This window comes from Ranitomeya imitator, chromosome 4, assembly GCF_032444005.1.
Source record: "Ranitomeya imitator isolate aRanImi1 chromosome 4, aRanImi1.pri, whole genome shotgun sequence".
NCBI classification, from domain to species: domain Eukaryota; kingdom Metazoa; phylum Chordata; class Amphibia; order Anura; family Dendrobatidae; genus Ranitomeya; species Ranitomeya imitator.
In genome coordinates this window covers 306660192-306687256 of record NC_091285.1, presented here as the reverse complement: position 1 = coordinate 306687256, position 27065 = coordinate 306660192, and the positions used below count along the sequence as shown (strand labels likewise).

The following is a 27065-nucleotide window of genomic DNA, read 5'->3' as shown; positions in this document are numbered from 1 at the left end:
TTATGGTAAAAATTTAGAATGGGCAACACAGGAATAGTTAGGTTAATGCATTGAGGTGGTAGGCCAGCCTGAACAAATGCGTTTTTAGAGCACACTTAAAACTGTGAGGATTGGAGATTAATCATATTAATCTGGGTAGTGCATTCCAAAGAATTGGCGCAGCACGTGAAAATTCTTGGAGATGGGAGTGGGAGGTTCTGATTATTGAGGATGTTAACCTCAGGTCATTAGCAGAAAGGAGGGCACGGGTAGGTTGGTAGGCTGATATGAGTGAGAAAATGTAGGGTGGTGCTGATCTGTGAAGTGCTTTGTGGGTAAGGGTAATAAGTTTGTACTGGATTCTGGAGTGGATGGGTAACCAGTGTAATGACTGGCACAAGGTAGAGGCATCAGAATAACAATTGGTGAGAAATATGATCCTGGCTGCATCACTCAAGACAGTTGGAGAGGGGAGAGTTTGGCAAGAGGGAGACCGATTAGTAGAGAATTACAATAGTCTAGAAGAGAATAAGAGAAACCGTAAGAGTTTTTGCAGAGAGGAAAGTAAGAAAAGGTCGAATTCTAGAAATGTTTTTGAGGTGCAGATAACAAGAGCAAGTTAGTGATCGGATGTGGGAGGTGAATGAAAGCTAGGAATCAAGTATGACCCCAAGACAGCGGGCATGTTGCTGGGGAGTAACGGTGGAATCACACATGGAAATGGCAATGTCGGGCATAGGTAGGTTAGTAGAGGGAGGAAACACAAGGAATTCAGTTTTTCACAAGTTCAGTTTCAGATAGAGGGAGGACATGATGTTAGAGACAGCGGTAAGACAATCACTGGTGTTTTCTAAAAAGGTCGGCGTGATATCAGGAGAAGTGTACAATTGGGTGTCATCAGCATAGAGTTGGTACTGGAAAGCAAATCTACTGATTGTTTGACCAATAGGGGCAGTATAGAAAGAGAAAAGGAGGGAGCCTAGAACCAATCCTTGATCCAACAGTAAGGGGAAGATGAGAGGAGGAGGAGCCAGCAAAAGACACAGTGAAGGAGTGGTTAGAGAGATAGGAGGAGAACCAGTGGAGAATGGTGTCCTTGAGGCCGATGGAGCGGAGCATAGTGAGAAGGAGCTGATGACCCACAGTGTTGAATGCTGTAGAGAGATCCAAGAGAATTAACATGGTGTAGTGACCATTAGATTTAGCTGTTAGTAGATCATTAGAGACTTTGGTGAGGGCAGTTTCAGTAGAATGTAAAGAGCGGAAACTGTATTCTAGAGGGTCGAGAAAAGAGTTATCTGAGAGATAGCGGATAAGACAGTAGTGGACCAGGCATTCCAGGAGTTTAGAAATGAAGTAAATATTAGAAACAGGTCTATAGTTAGCGGCACAGTTTTGGTTGAGGGATGGCTTTTTAAGTAATGAATGTATATAATTGAGGAGGGAAAAATGCCAGGAGAGAGAGAGATTGAATATTTTTGTCAGGTGAGTGGTGACAGCAGGGGAAATGGACTGGAGGAGATGTCATGGAATAGGGTCACCGGTGCAAGTGGTAGGGCGAGAAGATGCAAGGAGCCTGATTACTTCTTCTTCTGTGACTGGTTCAAAATCAGAGAGTGAGCTAGATGCAGAGGAGGAACAAGGACAGTGTATGGTATGAGGGGATTGGGAGATAATTTCCTGTCGGATAAGGTCAATTTTTTCTTTGAAATAATTGGCCAGATCGTCAGCGCGGAGATCCGTTGTTGGGGCCTGCACTCTTGGGTTGAGTGGTGAATGAAAAGTGTCAAAGAGACATTTCAGGGTAATAGATATTGAGGTGATGATGATGAGGGTGTTGAAATAGGTTTGTTTGGAGAGGTGAAGGGCAGCATTGTATGTTTTAAGCATAAACTTATAATGGATGAAATATTCGGGTAGATTGGATTTTCTCCTCAGACGTTAGGTGCACCTGGAGCACCGCTGTAGGAAACGTGTTTGCCACGGTTGTCGCCATCTGTGCTGAGTTATTCTATGTATAGGAGATGCAGTTTCATCCAGGGCACTTTGCAGTGTTTTGTTACAATGCTTGAGTGCAAAGTCAGGACATGAGAAGAAGGAAATAGGGGCCAATGAAGACTGCAAGTTCTTCATAAGTTTCTGCGTGTTAATGGCCTGTATTCATTAGTCAGACAGCAGAATATTTTTCAATAGGTAACATGTATTGAAGACAAATATTAAACCTCACATTGCTTACACCTATTGTTAGGAAAGCAATTACTAATGAAAAAGAGGCACTTAGAATAAATATAAATCTGAGGGTTCAGCTAGAGTGTTTGAAAAATTTAAAAAGCTTAAAAGAATCTGCAAAAAAGTAATCTAATCAGCTAAAGTACAAAATGAATATCAAATATCCAAGGAAAGCAAAACAAATCCCAAGGTTTTTTATTAATACAAAAAACAGTCTGCACAGGTGGGTCCTTTAAATAATGGTAATGAGATGTTGGTCAAGAGGATCAAGAAGAGAATTAATAAATCAGTTTTTGAGTTTTGTATATAACAAAGAAAAAAAGAAATAAAATCTGAACAAAGCCTTGAGCCCAGAAGGTTGATAAGGAAATAACAGTTATTGCTTGGCTACTCTACAGTCACTGAAGTCACTCTTTGGTGACTCCTACTGTACCAAGCAACTGGGGCAAAGATAATTTGGCACATATTTTCAAAAAGGAATTTATAACCAAAGTAGTTGTGGCAGATAAAATATACAATTGGAGCGGTGAGTTTAGTGTTTTCTAATGACCAGATTAGCGGTAATTGAATTATTAGGCATTGTTCTTCAGGCGCTTCTCTATAAATACATCTCAACAATAGAGGGAATCCCTTTAGTAGATTGAGCATTTTCATCTTAGCACAATCGACTGATGAGTATGGATATTTTAATGTACTTTCATAATGATAATTTGGTACATTAATAAAAAGTAATTTATTTTGATAGTTGAAACACTTGTGTTGCTAGTGCTACAGGTGCACATTGTGCTAATTTTCAAAAAGGGGTACAGGTATTTCCTAGGTAATTATAGATTTGTAAGCTTAACATCCATTATGGCAAATATGTTCATGAGGTTTGTAACTGACGATATACAAGTATGTGGTATAAAAAATATTATAAGTGATGACAAGCATGATTTTACAAAGGACAGAGATTATCAAATTAACCTGATAAGGTTTTATGTAGAAGTAAGTAGAAATATTGAAAGAGGTGTAGCTGTTGATATATTGTTTTTGACTTTTGCAAGGGCTTTTGACACTGTCCCACACAGATGCCTCATGGGCACATTAAGGTTCATAGGCCTAAAGAATAAGGTTTTTAATTGGATCGAAAACTGACCCAAAAACCACATTCAAACAGTTGTTAATGATTGCTCCTCTGAATTGTCTCCAGTTATAAGTGGTGTAAACCCCAAAGTTTATTCAACTTATTTATTAATTATATAAAATATGGGATTAATAGCATTATTTCTGTTTTACAAGTTAATTAGTATAGAGCAGTCTTCAGAAAATATGGAATTGTTACATGCTGAATTGGAAAAACTGTGCTTTTGGCCACCATACTGCAGATGAGTTTCACTGTGGATAAATGTAAAGTTTTGCACCTGGGTACTAATAATATGAGGGCATTAAATATTCTAGGGGGACTAAAACTGGGAAAGTCACTTGAAGAGAATGATGTGGATGCATCACAGACTAAATAACAACATCCAGTGTCAATCACCTGCTTCTAAGAGGAGCAGGATATTAAAAGAGGCATGGATGGACTCACGGGAAAGAAATATTACAGTACCACTTTACAAAGCATTAGTGTGACCACATCTTGAATATGCAATCCAGTTCTGGGCACCAGTTCATAGCTTGGATACGCTGGAGTTGCAAAAAAATAAAGTAGAGCCATAAAACAAATGAGAGGTATGAAGGATCTTAGTTATAAGGAATTATTAAAATAATGACATTTGTTTAACCGTGACTAGAGAAGTCTAAGGGGGGATATGCCTTACTTGTACAAGTACATAAGAGGTCCATATAAAAAGTATGGTCAAAAGTTGTTTCATGTAAAACTCCCTCAAAACACAAGAGGGCACTCCCTGCACCTACAGAGAGATAGTTTCAATCTCCAGAGGAGACAAGCCTTTTTTACTATAAGAACTATTACTCTATGGAATAGTCCATCTTAAAATCTGGTCACAACATAAGCTGTTGATGGTTTAAAAAAGCTTGGATATCTTTCTAGAAAATAATAATATAAGTGTTTATGTAATTATGTAATGTTCTTATCTAAGTGTTTGGTCCAGTTGATTGTCAATTGGGATCAGGAGGAAAATATGAGCTATTTTGGAGTGAACTAGGATTATAATAATAATAATAATCTTTATTTTTATATAGCGCTAACATATTCCGCAGCGCTTTACAGTTATTATGCATGTTGCTTGTGCTTGTGTCCCTTCCCTTAGTTGAATTTAATGGGCATTTGTAATCTTTTTAACCATATTTAAATATGACAGAATTGATGTTTGTGTTCATCATAACTCGCAAAAAAATGATAAAAAATCATATGTATTCCAAATTGTTACCAATTTAAACTACAGTTTGTTGGAAAAAAAAATGCCCTCATACAGCTCTGTACTCAGAAAAATGAAAAAGTTTAGGCAATAACAATATAACTAACTAAAAAAATGTAATGTTTTGTGCAAGAGTAGAAAAAAGTATATAAATTGGCTATCACCATAATTGTGTTGAAATCCAAAAATAAAGTTAATATGTCAGTTGTGTAGTACTGCATATTCAATTCCATATAAAAATAAACTAAATAAAAAAATCATGCTTACTGATTTTTGTTCATGCCTACAACAAAAAGTGAATTTAAACTTGATCAAAAAGTCTCATATACTCAAAAATGATACCAATAAAAATTAGAGCTTTTCCTGCAAAAAAAGCCCTCATGCAAGCTAGTCTGCAGAAAAAAAATAAAACGATGTTTTTCAAAGTATTTTTTGCTCAAAAAAAGCAAAACATAGAAAAACTTGTACTACAATATAATACCAATGAAAATGTTCCTATGCAAAAAATACTCATACAGCTCTGCTGACAGAAAATTGTAAAACGTAAAGAGGACCTCTCAGCATAATTAAGTAATGTAAAGTAACGTCGTGGTCATAATGGAGCTGTTATACACATTAAATCAATACCTTTAGTGACAAAATCCATGTTGTGGTTGTTCTTAAATCCACATTTGAAGTTTTTGTGTAATTAGCTTTCGGTGCATAGTTGCGAGACTGCGGATAGGGTCTTTGGCTCCTGCCCCAGCCCCTCCGCCTGCCTCTGATGTCTGTATGACAGGTCACTGCTTTGTGAGTTACTTGCCTCCAATTTTAAATTAATCCTTGCTCTGGGCAGAGTGTGTGCAGATTGATCTCCCAATTGTCTTCAATAAAATGTTTCCAGTGGTGGCACATGCGCAGAGTGAGATTTTGGCTCAATTACATCCTTTACAGATGTAAATGAGCAGAGAACTAAATTTGCACATGTATGGCCATGGCACAGCATTTTTGAAGACTCGCGGTAAACAATCTGTGCATGCACTGACACCGGCGCCGCTGTTAAGAAGACCACGTGGATATCAATAAGCACACACACCACCGGCGGCAAGGATGGTGTTGCCACAAAATCTCAAACAGAAAGCAGGTCATTCACGAAGCAGTGACCTGTCATACAGGCACTAAAGGAAAGTGGAGGGGCCGGGGCAGGAACAGAAGACCGTGTCCAGAGTCTCGCTCCTTTGCACCTAAAGGTAATTAACCAAAAAATTAAAATGTATTAAAATGTAGATTAAAGAACAAACACAAAGATTTCTTCTAAAGGTATCAATTTAATCAAAATAAGAGCAACATTATGTCTGTGGCTTTACTTAACATTGCTAAATCATGCTGAGAAGTTCTCTTTAAGCCTCCCAGAATATGTTGGCACAAAAACAAATTATATTGTATTCATTGTCAGTATACATTGTAGGAAATAAAAAGAAAGAAAACTACAGTATATAAATGTGGTATTGCCATATTGATACTGACCTACAGAATAAAGTAAAAAAAAAAATTGTGAAAAGCGGTGAGTAGTAAAAAAAAGTGGCAGAATTGCTGTTCATTTATATTCCTCCCGAGTTAAAAATGTATTGATGAGTTATATGTGCCCACTGAAAAATACAAGCCCTCATACAACTACAGTTAGGGCCAGAAATATTTGGACAGTGACACAATTTTCGCGAGTTGGGCTCTGCATGCCACCACATTGGATTTGAAAAGAAACCTCTACAACAGAATTCAAGTGCAGATTGTAATGTTTAATTTGAAGGGTTGAACAAAAATATCTGATAGAAAATGTAGGAATTGTACACATTTCTTTACAAACACTCCACATTTTAGGAGTTCAAAAGTAATTGGACAAATAAACATAACCCAAACAAAATATTTTTATTTTCAATATTTTGTTGCAAATCCTTTGGAGGCAATCACTGCCTTAAGTCTAGAACCCATGGACATCACCAAACGCTGGGTTTCCTCCTTCTTAATGCTTTGCCAGGCCTTTACAGCCGCAGCCTTCAGGTCTTGCTTGTTTGTGGGTCTTTCCGTCTTAAGTCTGGATTTGAGCAAGTGAAATGCATGCTCAATTGGGTTTAGATCTGGAGATTGACTTGGCCATTGCAGAATGTTCCACTTTTTGGCACTCATGAACTCCTGGGTAGCTTTGGCTGTATGCTTGGGGTCATTGTCCATCTGTACTATGAAGCGCCGTCCAATCAACTTTGCAGCATTTGGCTGAATCTGGGCTGAAAGTATATCCCGGTACACTTCAGAATTCATCCGGCTACTCTTGTCTGCTCTTATGTCATCAATAAACACAAGTGACCCATTGCCATTAAAAGCCATGCATGCCCATGCCATCACGTTGCCTCCACCATGTTTTACAGAGGATGTGGTGTGCCTTGGATCATGTGCCGTTCCCTTTCTTCTCCAAACTTTTTTCTTCCCATCATTCTGGTACAGGTTGATCTTTGTCTCATCTGTCCATAGAATACTTTTCCAGAACTGAGCTGGCTTCTTGAGGTGTTTTTCTGCAAATTTAACTCTGGCCTGTCTATTTTTGGTATTGATGAATGGTTTGCATCTAGATGTGAACCCTTTGTATTTACTGTCATGGAGTTTTCTCTTTACTGTTGACTTAGAGACAGATACACCTACTTCACTGAGAGTGTTCTGGACTTCAGTTGATGTTGTGAACGGGTTCTTCTTCACCAAATTAAGTATGCGGCGATCATCCACCACTGTTGTCATCCGTGGACGCCCAGGCCTTTTTGAGTTCCCAAGCTCACCAGTCAATTCCTTTTTTCTCAGAATGTACCCAGCTGTTGATTTTGCTACTCCAAGCATGTCTGCTATCTCTCTGATGGATTTTTTCTTTTTTTTCAGCCTCAGGATGTTCTGCTTCACCTCAATTGAGAGTTCCTTTGACCGCATGTTGTCTGCTCACAGCAACAGCTTCCAAATGCAAAACCACACACCTAGAATCCACCCCTGACCTTTTAACTACTTCATTGATTACAGGTTAACGAGGGAGACGCCTTCAGAGTTAATTGCAGCCCTTAGAGTCCATTGTCCAATTACTTTTGGTCCCTTGAAAAAGAGGACGCTATGCATTACAGAGCTATGATTCCTAAACCCTTTCTCCGATTTGGATGTGGAAACTATCATATTGCAGCTGGGAGTGTGCACTTTCAGCCCATATTATATATATAATTGTATTTCTGAACATGTTTTTGTAAACAGCTAAAATAACAAAACTTGTGTCACTGTCCAAATATTTCTGGCCCTAACTGTATATCTCCAAAAAATAAAAACTACTAGAAGGTGACAATAAAAAATTAAAAAAAAGGAATGACTGGCCAAAATTTGCTATGACTCCAAGGGGTTAAAGGATGTTACAGAAACCTGTCATCTATACATGTCCTTAGTTAGATGTGCTTGAATTGGGGCATCATCACAAAATATTAATACAGTTCACATGTGTATATGCACATCTCATATATAACACCATGTCACCAATTTACACGTTTTATTTATTTGTGCTATAAGTTTTAATTATGGAACAACACCTTTAGGTCATGCTTTAACTTCCCACTGTGAAAATAGCTGAAGGAAGAAATACAGCCGATGCCTCCAATGTTAAATAATACTGATTCTCTTAAGGTACCTTCACACATAACGATATCGTTAACGATATCATTGCTTTTTGTGACGTAGCAACGATATTGTTAAGGAAATCGTTATGTGTGACAGCGACCAACGATCAGGCCCCTGCTGGGAGATCGTTGGTTGCTGAACAAAGTCCAGAACTTTATTTCGTCGCTGGATCTCCCGTGGACATCGCTGGATCGGCGTGTGTGACACCGATCCAGCGATGTCTTCACTGGTAACCAGGGTAAACATCGGGTAACTAAGCGCAGGGCCGCGCTTAGTAACCCGATGTTTACCCTGGTTACCAGCGTAAAAGTAAAAAAAAACAAACACTACATACTTACCTACCGCTGTCTGTCCCCGGCGCTGTGCTCTGCACTCCTCCTGTACTGGCTGTGAGCGTCGGTCAGCCGGAAAGCAGAGCGGTGACGTCACCGCTCTGCTTTCCGGCCGCTGTGCTCACAGCCAGTACAGGAGGAGTGCAGAGAAGCAGAGCGCCGGGGACAGACAGGGGTAGGTAAGTATGTAGTGTTTGTTTTTTTTTACTTTTATGATGGTAACCAGGGTAAACATCGGGTTACTAAGCGCGGCCCTGCGCTTAGTAACCCGATGTTTACCCTGGTTACCCGGGGACTTCGGGATCGTTGGTCGCTGGAGAGCTGTCTGTGTGACAGCTCTCCAGCGACCAAACAGCGACGCTGCAGCGATCCGGATCGTTGTCGGTATCGCTGCAGCGTCGCTTAATGTGAAGGGGCCTTTAGTGTTACATATGCCTTTGGAACACAAGGTTCCACATTGCTATCTCTCTACTGATACATTAACTGATGCTAGACACAAGGTGGAGATAAGTAGACAAAGCCACAAATCCAATTCTGATAAACTTTTTGGCTAGAATACATCAGTACAATCCAGCATAACCCAACATGTTTGAAGACTTGGTAGCCGGCAAGCTGTTCTAGCTGACAATATAATATAAATATATTATATAATAATTAGTGATGGGCAAGCACTAAAATGCTCAGGTACTGGTTGCTCGGGTCAAGCAAATTGGAATACTCGGGTACTCGACCCGAGCAACTAGCCCAATGTAGGTCTATGGGAAACCCAAGTATTTTTACTGCGAGCCCCGGGGGTTCTTTTAAGGTCTAAAAACGTCTGACAATGATGGAGACACTGCTCAAATGACACGGTAACATCATTCCCTAGGTCACAGCTGTAAGCGATTTTGTCAGAGTTTCACACCATTTTTACAGGTGCACCTAAAAACAAACAAAAGCGAAACCAAAATGTATTTTGCTGGGAAATATGTTAAGGTACATCCTTTCCAGGGTAATGACTTGTATGTAAGGCAAAATAATTAACCCCAGACAAAAATGTTCCTCCACCACTTGGGCTATGTTCACACACAATGTTTTAGATGCATTTTTCAACTTTAAAATTGCTTTCAACCAATACTAATGCATTCACTGGGAAATGTCATTGCAACATTTAACAACCCTAGTTGGCCATATGGTGTGTGGCACAAAAGGAGACACATCTTGTTTCATTTATGAAGGATGGACTTTTAAAGTCACAAAGCAAATTTTTAGAGGAGCATCAGGTGGTATCAATATTTTTAAAGGGCCATTATTAAACAGTGTGTATCCTATGTTGTTATTGCCTATGCAGTGAACGGCTGGCCTGCAAAGAATTATGACGTTCCCCAATACCCCTTTCATGAGAGATACAGGATGGCTTCCTGAAAAAATGATGCACTGAATGCAAGGCCTGCCCTGCTACCAAGTCATATGCACCCTAATAAGCCTTTGAACCCATGTACTGGATGGCCACAGGAAAACCCACTTCACATTATTCAGTTAGTCCTGCCATACTGATTTCTTATGTATTAACTGCAAGGCCTGCCCTGCCGCAAAGTCATATGCACCCCAATAAGCCTTTGAACCCAGGTACTGGATGGCCACAGGAAAACGCACTTCACATTTTTCAGTTGGTCCTGCCATACTGTTTCCTTATACATTGAATGCAAGAGCCGCCTTGACACAAATTTGCAAGCACCACAATCCTCCCTTGGAAGAAACATGGAGGAGGGCCTCATAAAAAAACTGTCCCCTTACAAAGGAGCAGGTCTCCTAGACTCGTAATGCCCATACACTAAGTGCATGGGCTGACAATCATTTCCCTATGGGGGTACATTATTAAAAAAATATTTTATGGGGATCAAAGACACCCTTGCCGAAAAAGTGACTGGCTGTAGCAGCACAAAACACGTTAACCCTGGTGATCTAGTGGCGGAGAATGATGAGACGTTGATGAAGGCCTCATTAAAAACTATGCCCAATTTAAAGGAGCGGGTTTCCTAGACTTGTAATGCCTATACACTAAGTGTATGGACTGACATACATTTCACCCTGGGGGAGTAAACATTTTTTTTGTTTCAAATTTGAAACGGGCATTATAAAAACACCCTTGTATAAAAATTGAGTGACCTTTGCATCACGAAATACATTCACCCTGGTGTTCTAGTGGTTGTGGATGATGAGGATGAAGATAAGGAGGAGGATCACACCAAACAGACCAAATCAGGAAGCGAATACCCATGTGTGGTTCTGAAGAGGTGCATGAGAATACACCTCCACAAAAAGGATAATGTATTTGAGGTTATATTTAGTTGTTTTCATTCAATGGTGTACAGAAATATTGCCCAATCCAGCCCTTGCTCTTATTTTAAAAGAGTCAGCCTGTCAGCATTTTCAGTTGACAGGTGGATGAGCCTTTCCGTTATAATTCCACCAGCGGCACTAAAAACCCGCCCTGACAGAACGCTAGCAGCAGGGCAGGCCAAGACCTCCAAGGTGTAGAGAGCCAGTTCAAGCCATGTGTCCAGCTTGGATAACCAATAATTAAAAGGCACAGAGGAATCTCAGAGGACATTTGTACAATCTGCAAGGTACTTCCTCAGCATCTTCAAAAACATTGCACTTCTTTTGACAGCACCCCTTGTCTCTGTGCCGGCACGATGAGAGGGTCTGAGAAAACTGTCCCAGAACTTTGCCATTGTTCCCGCCTGTGCTGGATTGTACTTCTGTCTCTCTCGCTTGGACTCTTTGGTTGTACAACAAACTCTGATATCTGCTGCCAGCGTTCTCAGATGGGAATTTTTTTTATTAATTCCGCTACAAGGGCCCTCTGGTACTGCAACATTATAGTACACCTGTCTGCCTCTGGAAGAAGAGATTGAAAGTTCTCCTTGTAGCGTGGGTCTAGAAGTGTCAGCAACCAGTAATGAGTGTCACTCAAAATTTTAATAATGCGAGGGTCATGGGAAACGCAGCGCAACATAAAGTCAGCCATGCATGTCAGACAAGACTTCCATGTCCTCACCAACAGGATGACTAACCATGCTGTCCTCCTCCTCCACAACCTCCTCCCTGTCCTCAGGCCATCCACACTGAACAGATGGTATGACAGCTGTGCTTGTAGTACCATCTATAGCACATGAAAATAGCTCCTGTCCTTCCTCCTCCTACTCTTCCTCATTGTCTACCAATCCAGGTTGGGACAACATGAGGCTGGGCTGAGTGTAATCACGCTCTATGGTTCCTTGATCCATGTCCTCGTACCCCGCCTGCGATGCATCCTCTTTAATTGTGAGCAGAGAGGGTTTCAGAATGCAGAGAAGCGGTATGGTGATGCTAATTATGGCGTCATCACTGCTCACCATCTTGGTGCAATCTTTAAAGTTTTTGAGGATGGTATATATGTCTGGCATCCATGTCCACTCCTGAGGTCTTATGTGTGGAGTGTGAACTGAATAACGACGGCCTTGTTGATGCTGGTAGTCAACAACTGCCCTCATCTGCTCACAAATCATTTCCAACATATGCAGTGTAGAGTTCCAAAGCATGGGGACATCACACACCAGTCGGTGAGCCGGAAGATGCAAACGCTGCTGAAGCACAGCAAGGGCCCCTGGAGCTGTAGCTGACTTTCTAAAATGGGCAGACAGGTGGCGTACTTTTACTAGCAGTTCTGGTAGCTCTGGGTAGCTTTTGAGAAAATGTTGAATGATGAGGTTAAGAACATGGTCCAGGCAAGTACGTGTGTGAGCTCACGTTGCCCCAGAGCTGCCACTAGGTTTCGGTCATTGTCACACATGACCATGCCTGGCTGTAGGTTCAGAGGTTTCATCCAAAAATCTGACTGCTCTTTCAGCACTGTCCACAACTCTTCAGCATTGTGCGGTTTGTCACCTAAGCAGATGAGCTTCAGCATAGCCTGTTGCCGCTTGGCTGAGGCAGTGCTTCCAGCTTGTGACTCATGTGCTCATTTTGGAGATGGAGGATGAAGAGGAGGAGCAGGTGAAGGAGCTGTACACTGTGGGGCAACTCTGATTGATGTAGGGCCCGCAATCCTCAGTGTCGGGAGGATGTGTATCATTCCAAGGTCTGACTGGGTCCCGGCTTCCACTATGGACCCAGTGAGATGTACTGTCCCTGCCCAAAAGAACTTGTCCACATGTCTGTGGTTAGGTGGACTTTCCCAGTAACAGCATCGTTGAGGTCATGGGTAATGTTGTGGGACACATGCTGGTGTAATGTCGGTACGGTACACCAGGAGAAATAGTGGTGACTGGGGACCGAGTACCTTGAGACTGCCGCCGCCATCAGGTTGCGGAAAGTTTCCATCTTATCTAGCCTAAAAGGCAACATTTCAAGCGCAAGCAGATGAGAAATGTTAGAATTTAGTACTGTGACCTGTGGGGCGTTGGCTGCGTATTTCCACTTGCATTCCAATGACTGGGGTATACACAACTGAAGGCTGCACTGGGACAAGGACATGGACAGGCTTGATGATGAAGCAACAACAGGTACAGGGCACAAGGCATCTTCACATGCACCGTGGACTGTGGATTGGCTTCAAAGCAAAACCATGGAAGATGCAGTGTATCACCGGCAGACAGTGTTCCTGGTGCATGGGGTTCGGCCCACAAAGGATTTTGCTAAAAAAATTTAACCACAAAATACTGTATAGACCAAGTGTAGCAGACCAAAACCTGCAATGTATGCCAGCAAAGCAAGGATTTGACACCATAGATAAACCGGGCGACTGATGGAGATAACAGACTGTTTCAATATGTGGCATGTATTTTTTTAGCCACAAAATACTGTAGAGACCAAGTGTAGCAGACAAAAAAAGTGGAATGTATGCCTGAAAAGCAATTATGTGGACACCACAGATAGACCAGGCGTCTGACTGAGATAACAGACTGTTTCAATATGTGGCCTGTATGTTTTTAACCTCCAAATACTGTATAGACCAAGGATAGCAGACCAAAAAGTGGAATGTATGACTGAAAAGCAAGGACTTGGAGAACACAGATAACCCGGGTGACTGATGGAGATAACAGACTGTTTCAATATGTGGCCTGCATTTTTTTAACCATGAAATACTGTATAGACCTAGTGTAGCAGACAAAAACCTGGCATGTATGCCTGCAAAGCAAGGATTTGGACACCACAGATAGACGAGGTGTCTGACTGAGATAACAGACTGTTCCAATATGTGGCCTGTATTTTTTTTTAACCACCAAATACAGTATAGACCAAGGCTAGCAGACAAAAACCTGGAATGTATGCCTGCAAAGCAAGGATTTGGACAGCACAGCTAGACCAGGTGTCTGACTGAGATAAAAGACTGTTTCGTTATGTGGCCTGTATTTTTTTAGCCACAAAATATTGTAGAGACCAAGGGTAGCAGACAAAAAAGTGGAATGAATGCCTGAGAAGCAATTATTTTGACACCACAGATAGACCAGGTATCTGACTGAGATAACAGAGTGTTTCAATATGTGGCCAGTATTTATTTATTTTTTAACCACAAAATACAGTATAGACCAAGGCTAGCAGACAAAAAATTGCAATGTATGCCTGCAAAGCAAGGATTTGGACACCACAGAAACATCGAGCATCTGACAGAGATAACAGACTGTTTCAATATGTGGCCTGTTTTTTTGTTTTAAATTTAACCACAAAATACTGTATAGAGCAAGGGTAGCAGACAGACAAAAAAGAGGAATGCATGCCAGAAAAGCAAGAATTTGGAGACCACAGATTGATCAAAATGTGGCATTGATTTTTTTTGGCCCACCAAAATTGAGTCAATAAGTAGGCTATGACACTAAAAAAAAATTAGGGTACTAAAATTGTAAAATATTTAGCGCAATGATATACGGTGCATGTGGCGTACAAATCACAGTGATAAATATAAGAACTGTAGCTAAATATTTTTGGGCCAGCTACAGATTTTTGGGGCAGCAAAATGGTATCCAAAAATGATGTAAGACACTCCAAAAAATAATATAGTACTGAAAAAAAGGCCAGAAAATTTCTTTGCACTCACATCTGATGCAGGGGACAAAACAAAAATTTTTAAATTGTTAGATTTTCATGCTCTTGTATTGAAATGACCTGGTTGTAGTCTACAGTGTGACCAAGCAAATAAATGTAGAAAAAATGGGGCTATGGATTGATTTCTAATAAAATTAGCAAGTATAAGGTGCAAAAAAACCCCAACAACCTAGCCATGGATACCTGCAGCTATGTATACAGTGGGGCAAAAAAGTATTTAGTCAGTCAGCAATAGTGCAAGTTCCACCACTTAAAAAGATGAGAGGCGTCTGTAATTTACATCATAGGTAGACCTCAACTATGGGAGACAAACTGAGGAAAAAAAATCCAGAAAATCACATTGTCTGTTTTTTTAACAATTTATTTGCATATTATGGTGGAAAATAAGTATTTGGTCAGAAACAAAATTTCATCTCAATACTTTGTAATATATCCTTTGTTGGCAATGACAGAGGTCAAACGTTTTCTGTAAGTCTTCACAAGGTTGCCACACACTGTTGTTGGTATGTTGGCCCATTCCTCCATGCAGATCTCCTCTAGAGCAGTGATGTTTTTGGCTTTTCGCTTGGCAACACGGACTTTCAACTCCCTCCAAAGGTTTTCTATAGGGTTGAGATCTGGAGACTGGCTAGGCCACTCCAGGACCTTGAAATGCTTCTTACGAAGCCACTCCTTCGTTGCCCTGGCGGTGTGCTTTGGATCATTGTCATGTTAAAGACCCAGCCACATTTCATCTTCAATGCCCTTGCTGATGGAAGGAGGTTTGCACTCAAAATCTCACGATACATGGCCCCATTCATTCTTTCATGTACCCGGATCAGTCGTCCTGGCCCCTTTGCAGAGAAACAGCCCCAAAGCATGATGTTTCCACCACCATGCTTTACAGTAGGTATGGTGTTTGATGGATGCAACTCAGTATTCTTTTTCCTCCAAACACGACAAGTTGTGTTTCTACCAAACAGTTCCAGTTTGGTTTCATCAGACCATAGGACATTCTCCCAAAACTCCTCTGGATCATCCAAATGCTCTCTAGCAAACTTCAGACGGGCCCGGACATGTACTGGCTTAAGCAGTGGGACACGTCTGGCACTGCAGGATCTGAGTCCATGGTGGCGTAGTGTGTTACTTATGGTAGGCCTTGTTACATTGGTCCCAGCTCTCTGCAGTTCATTCACTAGGTCCCCCCGCGTGGTTCTGGGATTTATGCTCACCGTTCTTGTGATCATTCTGACCCCACGGGGTGGGATTTTGCGTGGAGCCCCAGATCGAGGGAGATTATCAGTGGTCTTGTATGTCTTCCATTTTCTAATTATTGCTCCCACTGTTGATTTCTTCACTCCAAGCTGGTTGGCTATTGCAGATTCAGTCTTCCCAGCCTGGTGCAGGGCTACAATTTTGTTTCCGGTGTCCTTTGACAGCTCTTTGGTCTTCACCATAGTGGAGTTTGGAGTCAGACTGTTTGAGGGTGTGCACAGGTGTCTTTTTATACTGATAACAAGTTTAAACAGGTGCCATAACTACAGGTAATGAGTGGAGGAAAGAGGAGACTCTTAAAGAAGAAGTTACAGGTCTCTGAGAGCCAGAAATCTTGATTGTTTGTTTCTGACCAAATACTTATTTTCCACCATAATATGCAAATAAATTGTTAAAAAAACAGACAATGTGATTTTCTGGATTTTTTTTTCTCAGTTTGTCTCCCATAGTTGAGGTCTACCTATGATGTAAATTACAGACGCCTCTCATCTTTTTAAGTGGTGGAACTTGCACTATTGCTGACTGACTAAATACTTTTTTGCCCCACTGTATATAAAATATGCAGCAGCAGACAGTAATGGAGCTTTTCGAGGTATGCAGTGTTAGGAGTCGAGTTTCCTCTGCTGCACAGGGGGAATCTCGATCCGTGTCTGCTGCGGTCTCCCATTCTGCATCGGCCGCAGTGGAGCCTGCTCAGCAGAGACGTCGCTCCCAGTGTCTCGCTGAGACTGATACGGTGCAAAGGGTTACTACTGCCTCTCAAGGCTCTGCTATTGTACCCTGCACTGATCTGCAGCGAGCAGGCTTTTCTGGGACTAAGTCCTGCTTTGCACACACTGAGCATGCCCAGGGCAAGATCTCTCAGTGGAGATCTAGGGTCACATGATCAGGTACTGCAGCAACTTCCATTGGTCCTTCTTGGAAGGTCCTACAGGTGCTAGGACTAAGTTCTGCTTTGCACACACTGAGCATGCCCAGGGCAAGATCTCTCAGTGGAGATCTAGGGTCACATGCTCAGTTACTGCTGCAACTCCATTGGTCCTTCTTTGAAAGGTCCTGAACGTGCTGCAGCTATATAAGCTGTGTATGACCGCACGGCCATGCGCTAGTATACTTTTGTAAATGTGTGTGTGTTGTGAGTGAAAGTAGTTCTTTAAAATCCCCTCCCTTTTGTATGACTGCTCACAGAAGGTGGATGATTGCTATCTAGCGCCCGACTTAGCCATCAGCACGTAACACACAATACAGTGTCTTATTGCTGTGACCGCCAGTGCGGCACCGTGCACTTTCACAGCGCTTTCCTGACCCAAGCCTGGGTGGTTAGTGGCGTCCGTCGTGCACCTTAATTATTATTATTTCTGTCACTCTGACACCCCAGTAGCGGTGTCGAGCGCATAAGGTCTATATGAACTCAAATCCTGTGTCTTGGGATTGAGTTCTGAGACTCCTTGCTTGCGCTCTTGGTGCGGTACTGCGGCCATGTGACGCAACAGGGTTCGCTTCCTTCACACAGGGTGAATTTAACCCGTGTGTGTATTCACATTGTACTGCCATATAGTGCCGCCATTTACTTAGCAGCAGGTTCTTTCCTGCACGGTGGATCCCGGGTGGCGAACGCACCAATCTTACTTAATAAATATATTCGGTGCGTTCCGCCAACCCTAACATGCAGTGAGATCTATATACTCACATACAGTGCCTGCATGCCTTGCACTGATGTGTATATGTGCATATAGACTCCCCTGCCTACCTAGCGCTGCAATCTATGTACCCCCGAATTAGCCCTAAAAAGGACTGTTGGTTTATCAGGATTTGTGGATTGAACACTAGTAGACCCACACTAACTAATAAAAGTAAGAATCTGACCCTATCTCAGCAGCAGCTCTCCCTACACTAGCTGAGTCCAGAGCGGAATGCGGCGAGCAGGGTGGCACCAGGTCTCATATAGATCAGGTGACGCTGTGTGGCCAGCCAATCACTATAATACCACAACAAAGATGGCTGCGGTATTACAGTGCATGGCTGACAATTCCTGCATGTTGATTGGCGCTCTAAAAAGCGCCAAAATTAAAAGGAGGAGACCAGAGCTCCCGCCGAATAATCCCGGAAATACTCGGTGCTCGCCGAGTACACCGAGCATAGTGAGTACTGAGTAGTGGCGAGCATGTTCGCTCATCACTAATAATAATGCAAAATTAATTTTCTTGGGTGGGCTATTACGTTTGTCCTTTGGACACAATGCTATTTGTTACAGTAAAGAATGAAAAACTTACTTCAATTTATCTTCAATTTAACCCATTGGTTAAATCAGGGGTCTCAAACTGCATTCCTCAAGGGCCGCAAACCATGTGTGTTTTCAAGATTTCCTTAGCATTGCACAAGGTGCTGTAATCATTATGTGTGTAGGTGATTAAATTATCACCTGTGCAGTACAGGGAAATCTTGAAAACATGACCTGTTTGCGGCCCTTGAGGAATGCAGTTTGAGACCTCTGGGTTAAAGCATCGTTGAACTATTGATTACGCACTTAGACTGTATCAGATTGACAGATTACCATAGTCCATAATGCTTGTATTAAGTTGTTACCTATAGTCTAGATATAGTGCTCATTGTCATAGCAACAGTCAGGTTTCACATTTCCGTATGCCAAGGTCTGTGTTTGGGCTGTAATTTCTGGACTGACAGTGGGTCTTCTGGATTGAACTAATCACCTCATATAGGCCTAGGAGAGGAGGCTTTTAGTTTGGGTGAGGATACCCAAGGTCAATCCAAATGTAGTCTGTACAGTGTGGATGTAGGAATCTAGCCTTAATATTAAAGGGAATCTGTCATCAGGTTTTTGATACCTCATCTGGGAGCAGCATGATATAGGCAAAGAGACCCTGATTCTAATGATGTATCGCTTACTTTACTGGGTGCAGCAGTTCTGACACAATCAGAGTTTTTAGATTCAGCAATACAGCAGAGCTGAGAAAGCAAACCCTGCTCACACCAGTCTCTGTATGTACATTGTATACACAGCTGCTAATCACAGGAGGTGGCGGAGATGGACTAGAATGCATGCGGTGCTGTAGCTGCTGTAGTCCAGGCTATGATTATCACCAAGGTATAAAATCTTCATTGTAAGTAAACAACAGGACACAGCCTAACATGTGACATGTCAAAGAAATTGATGTTTTAACCCCTACCTCAACCTGCCAGGAGATTCAGTTTAATGGCAATCTTTAATAGTTTATTGGTTGCCGTCACTTACAACCTGTTTATGGACAGCTTTTTGTTACTATATATATATTACTATAATTTTGGCAGTTGATATCTGTATATAGAAATGCATTTGTTTTGTTAAATAAATATAGTTTTACTAATTGATCTGCTCTATGTAAATGAGAGCATAGACAGTAAATTAAATTAGTCCATAAATTTATATACGGTAACTGGATGTTTATGGACAAATTTTTCCCAAGTAACATTTCTGTCCATGGCCTGTAGACAAAACAGGGATGTGTAAAAACGAATCAATATTTATATATAAAAAGAGCAGCACTTCATTTACCCTAGTGTTGCTATTATCCATTTCTTGTTATGTTTTGTAGTTATGGTGTCGCAGCGCTATATCCCACAGATAGTCTACCATTTGTAAACACATCTTTTTGATGTTTCTGCCAACATCCTGGCAACAAAGCAGTGCCATTTCAAATAAGCTAATTAACTTAATTGTTGATGAAGCATGAAACAGTTCATTCACCCTGTTAACCGCACCATGACAACACAAGATCTTCAGCCTGTGAAGTTTACTCATCTTGAAAAAAAAAAATAAAACCCTCTGGCAAGTTAATTTATATATGTTTTTGTGGATATATTTTTACATCAGAAAATGCGCATTATTCTAAGATTTGAACACCTCTAAAAAAATCAAAAGAAACGACACCACTAAAGGTCACAGGAAAGCTCAGAAAGGACAAATCTTCCAGAATATCAAAATGTTTAGCAACTCAGATATACTTATTTGTGGAAATGGCTCAAGTCTCCACACATGGTGTTGAAAACAAGTGGACAATTGCGTACTGATCTGTGGCTTTGCCAGAGAAAGGATAATGTAATAATTATGGTAGTGGCTTGGGTCTATATAGGAAGTTATTATTCTTACACATAATGACTTTACCTAGGGAAGGCTTCCATATGAGTTGTATGAGACAGTTATGGCTCTTCTTAAACATTGTGCACAGACTTTATGACAGAAAAGTCAGAAGAGTCCTGCATCACTATGTTCTCTTCAACTAAAGCTTGGTAATTATTAGTCATATTGGAAGGCCACATGTGGTTTCAACTAAAACAGAGGACATTCAAACATGTACATACATTGGTGTGTGAGCACCACTGGTCTTGATGAGAGGGGGCGTGTTGTTGTAATGTGCTTTTGAGGAATGGAGGACACAGAAAGATGAGGGTCTCTCTGCAAGAACAATAATTGGGACCTCTGCAGTCCAACTGTTCATCGTACTGCACAATTTCACCTGCTTTTGAGCTAGAAGTGGGCCACCTAACCTCTTAGGCCCCTGTGCAGCTGCACAGATTGCACTAACGATATGCCCAACCCGTGTGACTCCTTGCGCCTCATCACAAATCTTACTTCAGACTTGCATAAGTTTTCTGGCAGGTACAAATTCATGACAAGCTGTGGCTTCATGCCTCCATTCTGCCCCAAATTTGTTCATTGTGGTATAGCTGGGTAAAGTTGAAAACGTCAAGGTTGCAGCATTTTTGCACAAAACTTTTGCAACTTATCTAAGTGTTTTAATCCAAAATTCTGGTGAAAACTCTTTGATGAGTTTCGACCATTGTCTTCTACTCAATTATTCCAGATAACTGTTGCATTAATATATAAACCCCAGATTTAATATGTAAATAGGATTGCGCAACTGACATTTTATGTCTAAATTTCAAATAGTCTATTTTCTACTTTTCTGAAGAACTGAAATTAACAGGGAACAGCTTGGGAAACTGATACAAACAGTCAACAATTGTGTAATGTCTTCCACAACATAATGTAGTCTAAAAAAGTTCAATATCTATACTGAGACTATACACATACAAAATCTGAGATTGGTTGCAACACATCAAGTCAGTCTCATATTTGATTACAAAAAGGTGACTGCTGACATGATGACATGACCTTGAAGTTTAAATGCGATATAAGGATATGATATTGATAAGCATTGCCATTGCGTTGCACCATTTGGCTTCACTAGGAAATTATTAAAAATGTAAAAGTTAACCTACTTTAAAAACTGTCCAAAATCTTCACAAATGCTTTCACAGCCGGGCCATTTGCAGACACCATGACCATAGAGGGTATGCGTAGCCCCAGTCTCCTCATGTGACGAGCTGTAGTAGAAAGAGAATAGCATCCGATTAATCTCAAAAGCCATAATCGTTGGAGTCTGCTAGTGCCTGTCAGGTTACAATCACTGACAAACAGGTCAAAACAGGTCAATTCAGCTCAGAGCAGTCAGAAAAATTTAATCGTTCTGTTGAATAGTTCAACTGCCAAGGCAGGATGATGTTCCAATTAGGGAAGAAATAGAGCCAAAGATGACTTCTAATAAAGAAAGAAGAAATTACTATACAAGAGTGCATGGTAATTCTGACATATGACCTCAACTTAATATAACCATTGCAATATATCCTAGCTCAATAAACCAACAATGCTATTCTAAAATACTGCTTTCTGTGATTAAAATGAATGATATTGTCAGGCTCAAAATACTTATTAAAAATAAAAAGATGAGACTGGCTGTTTCTAACAAATCTGCCCAGCAATAGAGTTCCCAGATTGAATTGGCTCTTACCCTTCCTAAACTGCTCAAAAAAGGGCAAAAGAGTTTCTAATAAAGGAAGTAGTGATTTCAGCCGTTGTTTAATCCGACTCGCACACTTCACTTTCTCCACAAAGTTTCGTGAATTGTCTTTCCTGCGCCAACTAAGGGCAAATTACACAATTTTGTATTTTAGTATCATTGATTATGTTAATTACTAATAACTAATTATAATATTATAATTCTTTTAGGCAGAAATCTGTAGTAATATTATTTCATGATTGCTGAAGTTCAAAAGTATAGTCTTCACCTGGAAGTATGTTTTCACCTTCATGACCAGGCCATTTCTAACCACTGTCACTTTATGAGGTAACAACTCTGAAACGCTTCAATGAATTCCACTGATTCTGGGCATGTTTTTTCATGACATATTGTACTTCAGAAGAGTGATAACATTTATTTTATTTGACTTCTGCATATATGTGAAAAAAATTGGAAATTTGGCGAAAATTTAGAAAATGTTGCAATTTTCAAACTCTTAATTTTTATGCCCTTTAATCAGAGAACACAAAATAGTTAATAAATAACATTTCCCACATGTCTAATTTACATCAGCACAATTTTTGAAGCATAATTGTTTTTGTTAGGAAGTTGGAAGGGTTAAAAGTTGACCAACGATTTCTTATTTTTACATTTACAAAAACATCTTTTTAGGGACCACATCACATTTGAAGTGACTTTGAGGGGTTTATATGACAAAAAATACCTAAAAGTGACATCATTCTAAAAACTGCACCCTTCAAGGTGCTCAAAACCACATTCAAGAAGTTGACAAACACTTCAGGTGCTTTACAGAAATTAATTGAAGGTGGAAGGAAAAAATAAAATTTTACTTTATTTCACAAAAATGTTCCTTTAGACCCATTTTTTACTTTTAGAAGGGTAACAAGAGAGCATGGACCATTCAATTTGTTGTGCAGTTTCTGCTAAGCACACTGATAGCCTAAATGTGGGGGAAAACCACTGTTTGAGCACTCGACAGGGCTCGGAAGAAAAGGAGCACCATTCGACTTTTTGAATGTAAAATTTGCTGGCATAATAAGCAAACGCCATGTCGTGTTTGGAGAGCTCATGATGTGTCTTAACAGTGAAACCTCCCCAACAACTGACATTATTTTGGAAATGAGACCCCTCGGGGAACCTATCCAGTTGTGTATTGAGCACCTTGAACCTTCAGGTGCTTAACAGAAATTTATAACGTTGAGCCATGAAAATAAAAAAATTATATTTTTCGCACAAAAATGTTTTTTAGCCCCAATTTTTGCATTTTCACAAGGGTAACAGGAGAAAATGGACCCAAAAATTTGTTGTGCAATTTTTCCTGAGTACACAGATGCCCCATTTGTGGTTGAAAACTACTTTTGAGGCACACGCAAAGCTCAGAAGGGAAGATGCACCATATTGGTGTTCAGATTTTGCTGGTTTGATGGTGCCATGTCACATTGATAGAGCCTCTTATATGCCAGGCCAGCAGGACCCCAAATCAGTGACTCCATTTAACAAACTATAACTCTCAATTAATTCATTTAGGTGTGCAATGATCATATTGCCACCACAGGTAACACAGAATTTTATACTATTTGGTAGTGAAAAAATGTACTACATTTTTACCACAAAAAATTTGAGTTAGCCCCATATTTTATATTTTCATACTGGGAAATGGGTAAAAATGACACCTAAATTTGTCCCGTAATTTTTGATGAATGTAAAAATACCCTATATTTGGCTGGACAGTACTACTAGACCATACGGCGAGACATGGGAGGGAGTGCAGCTTATCCTAGAATAGTTGGCGGACTCCATATACAGAGCACCTAAGTTCTAGAAAAGTAGAATTCCGCCTCAAATGACCCCATTTTGGAAATTATACCCCTTTTGGAATTTATCTACAAGTGCAGTGACAATTTTGACTCATTGGGTGTTTTCCAGAAACAAACAGTAGTGTATGTTGCTGTGTGAAAATTGCAAACTGCCATTGTAGTGACTAGTAAATTGTAGTGACCAGTACATGCTTCTGGAAGCACCCAGCCTTACATTAGGTGGGCTTTTACCACTACAGAAATGCCAAACATGTGGGCATTAAATGTGGTTTAGACACACTGGGGCTGAGTAAGGAGGAGGGCATTTGGGAGTGCAGAAATTGCTGAATTTCTTTGGGGGGGGGTGAGGAGCCATTATGCTTTTCCAGTTAATACCAGTAACGTGGAAGCCCCCTATACTTCCATTGACAGATGATGGACCTGAGTGGGGCTTTTTTTTGTATTGAGTGGAAGCTTTTATTGGGAATATTTTACATAGGATCACATTTATCTGGTGCCTACGCTGTGCACTTACTTTGGGGTTTCTATCTAAAGCTCTCAGAGTGAAATGACAGTCGAAACCCCCGAGGGGATCCTTTCACTATAATGAGGCAGCAGAGTTACTCTGGAGTTACTCTGGACTCTGTCTGGCATCTGCTCAGCGGTGTCCTTTTCAGAAGTGCACAAAGCTGTGGTTGACTGCACTTTTATGCTCGCCTAAAAAGATAGACACTGCCAGATCACAGGTCCTATGATGTCCACAGTGCCTCCATCTGCCTCCTTATAGGGAATTTTCTGCAGGGGGTTCCATCTTAATCATGCATTTCATAAATTTACATAGAAGCATTCAGCGAAGAGCTCAGAGTAAATGTGAGCCGAGCAGTACTGTGATCTTTGGGAGGCATAATGAACAAATCAACAGCAAATGAACAATTATTTTTTATGCAGTATGGTTAGACAACTTTCTTCTTTTGGTTGGTACGATTGTAGTGATACCAGATTTATATCAGGTTTTTATGTTCGGCTGCTGTAAAAAACTAAAGACACTTTTTTTTACCAATATTTAGACAACTATAATTTTTCCATATTTGGGCCGACAGATTCATGTGACAGCTTCTATTTTGAGGGATGAGTTGACATTTTAATTAGTATAATTGTTGGTCACATGACATTTTTTTATCTCATTTTTCGATTTTAGGGAGGCAAAATGGACAAAAACCAGCAATTCAGGATTAAAAAAAAAAAAAATTATAACGTTCCGTGTGTGGTAAAATTGATAAAGCAGCTTTATTCTTTGGGTCAGTAAGATGACAGTGATAGCACATTTCTACTTTTTATGTTTTGGGCACTTTTACACAATAAAAGCTATTTAACAGAAAAACTTTTTTTGCATCGCTTTATTCTGACAATTGCAACTTTTATTTTTCCACTGACAGATCAGCATGGCTTGTTTTTTGCAGGGCAAGATGATATTTTACAGGGATAACATTTTTATTTACATTTGTCTATTTGCATTTTCGTGCACTTTTTTGCATTAGTATGATGATAACGCATTTTTTTTGCCTCGTTTTTATTTTTTTATAGTGTTCACTGAAGGAGTTAACTAGTGGGACAATTTTACAGGTCGGATCATTCTGGACACGGTGACACCGAATATATGTACTTTTTTCACATAAATAAATGTATTTATTGGAATAATATTTTTTCATTTTTTTATTTGTTTTTACAATTATAGTTTTACAATTTTTAAGACCTTTTTTTTTCAACTTTTTTACATTGTCCCACAATGGGATTTATTCCTTACACTGACAGATCGCTGATCTCATACTCTTCAATGCTTCTTAAGGACTCCGTTGCCGCCTTGCCGTCTGGGGTCATCATGGAGACCTTCAGCACTAGATGATCGCATCATGTTGTGCTGATGGGAGCAGACAGGATGCTCCTCGATGCTCCTCGATGCGGCTGTCAGTATTGACAGCCGCATCAGAGGCGATAAAGGTCTGCAATTGGTACTAGCACCGATCGTGGGCATTGCTGCAATGTGTCAGCTCTGCCATAGAGCTGACACCCACACCTGATCGCCACGAATAGCTAGAAAGGTTGCGGTGAGGTAAGCATTCGTATTGTTTTTTTTACATTTTGCTAGCCCTTTATGGATCAACAAATTATGAAGAAAATTGATTTTTGGAAAATTCTAGTAGAATTAAATTCTACCCAAATAAATGTGTCCATCTCTATCTACTATCGATTAAGATCCATAGTTTAAACTTCTGAAAAAATATCACCAATATAGACAAGTTATGTTTGAGAAGTTGCTTGTATGACAGTTACATTAGTGTCTCTTTAAAAATTTGTTGTTTGTTGTTTGTTGCATAGTCTTAACTGTTTGCTTTTAAGGTTCATAAGATCAAACATAAACATTAACATTGAATATGTGTTGCTTTTTGAGCTGTATAACCGAAGGGACACAATGTTCAATGGAATGCCTTAACAGATCAGAGGGAATCAAATTTTGAAGGCCCATCTTAACTCCTTAAACCCATATGATGTACTATCCCATCAAGGTGACCTGGGACTTAATTCCCAGTGATGGGATAGTACGTCATATGCAATCGGCCGTGCTCACGGGGGAAGCGTGGCCGAACGCGGCCGGGTGTCAGCTGACTATCGCAGCTGACATCCGGCACTATGTGCCAGGAGCGGTCATGGACCGCCGCCGGCACATTAACCCCCGGCACACTGCGATCAAACATGATCGCACTGTTACTGGGGCATAGGGAAGCATCACGCATGGAGGGGGCTCCCAGCGGGCTTCCCTGAGACGATCGGTACAAGGCGATGTGCTCACCTTGTACCGAGTGTCTCCTCCCTGCAGGCCCCAGATCCAAAATGGCTGCAGGGCTACTTCCGGGTCCTGCAGGGAGGTGGCTTACCAAGCGCCTGCTCGGAGCAATCGCTGGTAAGCCTGCAGCCCTGCATGTCAGATCGCTGATCTGACACAGTGCTCTGCAAAGTGTCAGATCAGCGATCTGTCACTATACAGTGATGTCCCCCCTGGGACAAAGTAAAAAAACATTTTTTTAGATGTGTAAAAAAAAAAAATCCTAAATAAATAAATAAAGTATATATATAATTTTTGTTCCCATAAATACATTTCTTTATCTAAATTAAAAAAGTACACATATTTAGCATCACCCCATCCATAACAACCCAACCTATAAAACTGTTCCACTAGTTAACCCCTTCAGTGAACACCGTAAAAAAAAAAAACCGAGGCAAAAGACAACGCTTTATTATCATACCACCGAACAAAAAATGGAATAACACACAATCAAAAAGACAGATATAAATAACAATGGTACCACTGAAAACGGCATCTTGTCCCACAAAAAAACGAGCTGCCATACAGCATCATTAGCGAAAAAATGAAAAAGTTACAGTCCTCAGAATAAAGCGTTGCAAAAATAATTATTTTTTCTATAAAATAGTTTT

General features: G+C 40.5%; 1 protein-coding gene across 12 annotated transcripts in view; it reads right to left on the bottom strand.

Moving 5' to 3' along the window:
- FOXP2 (forkhead box P2) overlaps positions 1-27065 on the bottom strand; it is a 476937-nt gene that overhangs the window by 142405 nt on the left and 307467 nt on the right. For all 12 annotated transcript variants that reach the window (XM_069764830.1, XM_069764826.1, XM_069764821.1 and 9 more), the window contains exon 8: positions 21179-21283. In XM_069764830.1, coding sequence (XP_069620931.1) covers positions 21179-21283 — 105 coding nt within the window. The remainder of the gene's footprint in view (positions 1-21178; positions 21284-27065) is intronic.